This window comes from Polyodon spathula, chromosome 10 (assembly GCF_017654505.1).
Source record: "Polyodon spathula isolate WHYD16114869_AA chromosome 10, ASM1765450v1, whole genome shotgun sequence".
Taxonomy (NCBI): Eukaryota; Metazoa; Chordata; class Actinopteri; order Acipenseriformes; family Polyodontidae; genus Polyodon; species Polyodon spathula.
This window is the reverse complement of record NC_054543.1, coordinates 47858544-47864524: the sequence shown is the minus strand read 5'-3', so window position 1 is coordinate 47864524 and position 5981 is coordinate 47858544. Positions and strand designations below refer to the sequence as shown.

Sequence of the window (5981 nt, the reverse complement as noted above, 5' to 3'; positions counted from 1 at the left end):
CACTGTGGAGAAATGCACGGCTCCATGAAATTATACAGTAATCAGTGTGGAGAAATGCACAACTCCATGAAATTATACAGTAATCACTGTGGAGAAATGCACGGCTCCATGAAATTATACAGTAATCACTGTGGAGAAATGCACGACTCCATGAAATTATACAGTAATCACTGTGGAGAAATGCACGACTCCATGAAATTATACATTAATCACTGTGGAGAAAGGCACGACTCCATGAAATTATACAGTAATCACTGTGGAGAAATGCACGACTCCATGAAATTATACAGTAGTCAGTGTGGAGAAATGCACAGCTCCATGCTATCATCTAAAGAGATGGCATTCTTTACTTCCCTGTTTGTAATATTATGTAATGATATTTATTAAAGAAAAAAAAACAGGACATGATGTGAAATACCTGAAAAAAAGAGTTATCTTTTCTCCCAAAAACATGCTTTGATATAGTAACATGGAACATATAGCACATAGCACACAGTGTATGAACTAGACCCCTGCATCACACACATGACTCGGGAGATTTGGATTGCATCTCTTGTGTAATATTTACCTGTAGTGTCGCGCTGGCATGCACCTCTCATACAGTACCTTCTTTACCCGCTCCTAATTTCCGTTTAGATTCATTATTTAAATAAATAAATAAATAAATAAAAGGAAATATATTATATATATATATATATATATATATATATATATATATATATATATATATATATATATATATATATATATATATATATATATATATATATATTCAACTACAGGTCTTTCATCAGAGCTGTGATGAACAAACGTTTCCAGCACTGTTTCTGTGTTCGTTTGTCAGGGCCTTTCACAAGCAGTAAAGTCACAGGGGATCTGCACTGGCCCTAGCTACTAGTTTATCAGACAGGAATTCTAGGTCGTAGAGTCTAGTAAGTCTAGCTTTGTACGGAAACAGTGATGAAATCTTTAAGCATAACAGCTTGGATAATTAGCTTGTGCCAAGGATAAACATGGTTGGTTTTAAAAAAAAAACATTTTTAAACTGAAACCTGACTAGCACCTTGTGGCAGAGCAGGGCTCTGCCCTTGGAAATACTGGCAGGCATGGAGTTAAATTCTCCTCCCTGCCCAGGTTGATTGCCCCAGGTGGGAGCAATCAACTAATGTAATTAATCAATTATCATTTAGCCACCTGGCATAAAAGGAGGCCTCAGCCTCCCAGTAGAGAAGAGGGATCTGAGGAAGCAGGTTGGTGGTTTTGAGGTTGTTTGTGGTTTTGAAATTTTTAATCCAGTGAAGGCATTGCCCAGCCTTTTTGTAAGTTTTGTTTTCTTTGTTTAGGTATTTGTGTTTAAACATCTTTGTTTTGCCCTTGTGCACATTTATTTTGAGTTAATTTATAACAAAAGTATATATTTTTTGAACTGCAGTTTGTCTCTGGGCCTCTGTCCACTCGCTAGTCTGCCACATTTGGTGTCAGAGTGGGACAGCACCACCTAGAGGCTCAGAGCAGTATTTTTTGGGGGGGGAATTTTTGGGAGAATTATTATTATTTTTTGGGGGATTATGGGAAAGAAGAGCAGACAGCGACAAAGGCAGGACAAGCAGCAGCTGAAGAAATGTAAGCTGCTGCAGCCACCGCTGGAGGACCCGGCCAGCCTCTTCCCCTGGTGTTCCTGGTGCGGGAAGGAGGACCATCATTGGCGGTCCTGCCCAGACGTGCCACCGGCAAACTAGTGTGGCCGGTGTGAGGAGGACGGCCACAACTGGGCAGGATGCCCCTACAACCAGGCCCAGGAAGAGATGCAGTGTTCACCCCGGGCATCAGGGGCCACCCCACTACCTCCAGCACCACCACCTTCACCACCGTCCCAGGAGATCTGGGACTGGTTGATGCACCCTGAGGCAGACCTCGTCCAAGATCTCCCCATAGTTATCAACACGCTGTGGCGTCAAGATGGGGAGAAGTGGGAACAGTGGGAGGAACAACCCCACCCAGCGTCCTTCCCAGAGGTTGCCCTCATGGTGGTTAATTACCTGGCGGTAGACATGGGAGATGCCCCGGTCCGTCCAATAAAGAGGGGTGAGCCGCCTTCCCGAGAGCCAGAGAGGGGTGAGCTGCCTTCCCAAGAGCCAGAGAGGGGTGAGCCGCCTTCCCGAGAGCCAGAGAGGGGTGAGCCGCCTTCCCAAGAGCCAGAGAGGGGTGAGCCGCCTTCCCGAGAGCCAGAGAGGGAGGAGGAGCCGCCGTCCCTGGAGCCAGAGAGGGAGGAGGAGCCGCCATCGCTCCCAGAGCCAGAGAGGGGTGAGGAGCTGTCGTCTCTCCCAGAGCCAGAGAGGGGTGAGGAGCTGCCGTCACTCCCAGAGCCAGAGAGGGAGGAGGAGCTGCCGTCGCTCCCAGAGCCAGAGAGGGAGGAGGAGCTGCCGTCGCTCCCAGAGCCAGAGAGGGAGGAGCCGCCGCTCCCAGAGCCAGAGAGGGAGGAGCCACCGCTCTCAGAGCCCAGAGGGGAGGAGCCGCTGCTCTCAGAGCCCAGAGGGGAGGAGCTATGGCCCAAGGATTTCTGCCTTGCACCGCCCAGGGATGCCACGCCTTGCTCCGCCCAGGGATGCCTGCATTGCACCGCCTCACCTGGACTCAGGGATTGCATTTGGATCGCCTGGGGTTGCCTGCTGCTCCGCCTCGCTTGGGACTGCTGGTGTCTCCTTTTTGTTTTTTAGGCCTCCCGAGGGTCCGCTGCTGCCGTCGCCTCCCGGGGTCCGCTGCTGCCGTCGCCTCCTGAGGGTCCGCTGCCGCCTTCTCCACTAGAGGGAGCCGGGCCACCATCGCCGCCTTCTCCACTAGAGGGAGCCGGGCCGCCGTCGCCGCCTCCGCCACTTGAGGGAGCCGGGCCGCCGTCGCCATACTACCTTGGAGATTCAGGGCCCCCTCAACCAAAGAAGGCTTCGGGGGCTCCGACATCAACCCCGCCCACCACCACCCACCAAAACAGCAAACCCAAGGGGGGGGGGGGGGGGGGGGGGGGGGGGGGGGGGGGGGGGGGGGGGGGTTTGGCCAATTGCGGCCTCCATACTTTGTACGTGGGGGGAGGTGTGTGGCAGAGCAGGGCTCTGTCCTTGGAAATACTGGCAATACTCGTCAGCCTGCCACACACCTCCAAACAGCTCTTTCACCAGGCTGTGCTGTATTACTCACTTTCCTTTTGTCACAAATGTAGAAGCCTTATTCTCACAAAGGCAACCTTTTTGACAAAGTGTGCAGGCAGTATTGGATTGCAACAGCAACTGTGACAGATATTCTAGCAGAATGGTGAATTCTAAATATAAATAGTATTGAAATGTAGAATAATGTGTCTAGTAACTTTATCAGTGTACAGAGCAAAGTCAACAGCTTGGTTGACTTTTCCCAAGAGTGGTCACTGCTAATATTACAGTGCTTCTACAGCAGGGTTCAAAGTCAGTGTCCTGTCCTTGAGAAAGCTGGAGGCATGACTGACCTGGAGGATTCCGACTATTTCTTAAGCTTACCTTCAGAATCCTGTGCAGAAATGTTCAGGTCACACTGCAGCTTGGCATCAATGAGTCGGTAAATCTGTTCCTCTGTGGTGATGCCAGCATCAGAATCACCCTGGTGGCCAAAAAAAACCCAACAGGGTTCAATCATTATGACTTAACAACTGCCACAATGACATCACAACCCCCACCATGACAACACAATAGTGCTTCCAACACAGCTCTATTGGAGGACTTCTTGTGATGGGTTTTCTGGTTAGGTTACAAACATTCTAAATGAGTTCATGTTTTAAAATGCCAGTTTTGAAAATGTCATGTTCCAAATGGAATTTGCAATGTGCCTTCAATTCTAATGAATAGATCAGCTTTTATAAAGAGCTGTGTTGCGCTGCTGTATTATTATGCTAACACATGTTTTATCCTCTAAACCCCCGTCACAAAATCAATTAAGTGAATAGTTCTGTGTCAGATTAAATAGGAAGCCAGAATCTCATAATTGATTTAATTAAGTGAGGCATGTTTTTCCTTAGCAAGGCACTTTTTGTTTGAATTTATTTTGTATTCAATGAATTGCATTCTGTTTACTGCTGTTTCTAGTTTCTGTTGTAGTAATTGGACATAAACAGTGAGGAAATGTCAAAACAATCCACAGGTCATATTGCAGAGCAAACAGTACATGCTTCTCTGCAATGGTATGGCAATCCTTCTCCGCAGTGAGATGTTTACAAGAAAGATGCCATACAGTACACAGGTATGTAGCTGCTTACATGTTTGTGACATACACGATACAGAACTTTATTACCCTAATACATGCTTTGTGCATTTGTCAACACGACAGTCTCCCTCGTGTAATGTTCTGACGATCTTTTCATTCTTTAATTCATTTTTAAATAAATGTAGAATAAAACACTGAAGATTTAAAGACTGAACTGCTTCTTCCTGGTACCTAACCACTTCCCATTGTACGACATACAAGACAGGAAGTCATTAGGAACCATGAAGCACAATGTTAAAAGTTGCGGTGGTGTTTCCCAGATGAGGGTTGATGTTACAAATCTTACAATACTGCATCCTTTAGAAGTCCCTTGCAACCATAGTGTCTCTTATGAGCATTGTGATCACATGATCTCAGCAACTAGGAAATTAAAGCCATAGCACAGGGTACCTCATAGGAAGATGTAATATCAATAACTACAAAATATTTCACTTTCAAAATTAACTAATTATTTCAGACAAGTATAACAATTAAAGTTGCATTCACTAAATGATCTAATAAATATTTTCAATTCTTTAAGCTAAATAAAATGTCAAAAGCTATCATTAAAGCGATACTTGGTATCCCTATTAAAATGCATGTTCCACCCTACTGTTGGTATTACAACCTCTGTCCTTATAAGGAAGGTTTCGACAATGAAAAGCTGAACAGAAAAGATGGAGCCTGGAGTTGGAGAAGCAGAGTGAGGATGCCTTACAAGCAAGTTCTAGTGACTTCAAAATGAGAGAGGCATTCTGTTCCACCCAAAGTAGAAAGAGTGTGCCTTTCAAGAAAGCACTAGTGACTTCAAGCAAAGCCATTGCAAAAAACAGCTGACACCATAATGTAAACTGCCATGTAGTGCTTTTCAAAATCCACAAACATTCAATTGACATTTTTCAGATGAATGTACTGGAAAGATCCTAACGAGTACATGTAACTGAAATCAGCCATTATATATACAAAACAATAAACATTTCTAAGTAAAAAGTCAACAAAGTCACTACTGTAGTTAAATCTTTATTACATTAAAACTGCAATCAAGCAGAGTCACCATTTACAATTCTTTAGAACATGCATGGGTGTGTGTGTGTGCATACATGCTGTCCTTCATTATACACACATATACATATATATATATAAAATGAAGGACAGCATGCACGCACATACACACACACACCTATGCATGTTCTAAAGATATATATAGAAACAAGGACCAGGGGTCACAAATGGAGTTTAGACAAAGGGGCATTCAGAACAGAAAATAGGAGGCACTTTTTTACACAGAGAATTGTGAGGGTCTGGAATCAACTCCCCAGTAATGTTGTTGAAGCTGACACCCTGGGATCCTTCAAGAAGCTGTTTGATGAGATTTTGGGATCAATAAGCTACTAACAACCAAACGAGCAAGATGGGCCGAATGGCCTCCTCTCGTTTGTAAACTTTCTTATGTTCTTATGTTCTTATATATATATATATATATATATATATATATATATATATATATATATATATATATATATATATATATATATAGGTATTTTAAGTACCAAATGCACTAGATACGGGCTTGCCCTCAGAAGCGCTTGTCAGTGCATTTTTATTAAATAGCCAATCAGGGAATTCCCTTAACCGACTTATATTAAATGATGTAGGAATGGAGCGCTGCAATCAGCAATGTGCTTCACCAGGAATTGACTGATTGTGGTGCCCTTCTA

The 5981-nt window shown here is 44.4% G+C and overlaps 1 protein-coding gene across 1 annotated transcript in view; it reads right to left on the bottom strand.

Annotated features, from left to right (window-relative positions):
• Nucleotides 1-3660, bottom strand: part of LOC121321973 (parathyroid hormone 2 receptor-like) — a 40010-nt gene extending 36350 nt beyond the window's left edge. Inside the window, exons 1-2 of the mRNA XM_041261358.1 lie at nucleotides 3525-3660; nucleotides 2621-2623 (exon numbers count right to left, since the gene is read on the bottom strand). Of these exons, the coding sequence (XP_041117292.1) occupies nucleotides 2621-2623; nucleotides 3525-3660 (139 nt within the window). The remainder of the gene's footprint in view (nucleotides 1-2620; nucleotides 2624-3524) is intronic.
• Nucleotides 3661-5981: the final 2321 nt, after the last annotated feature.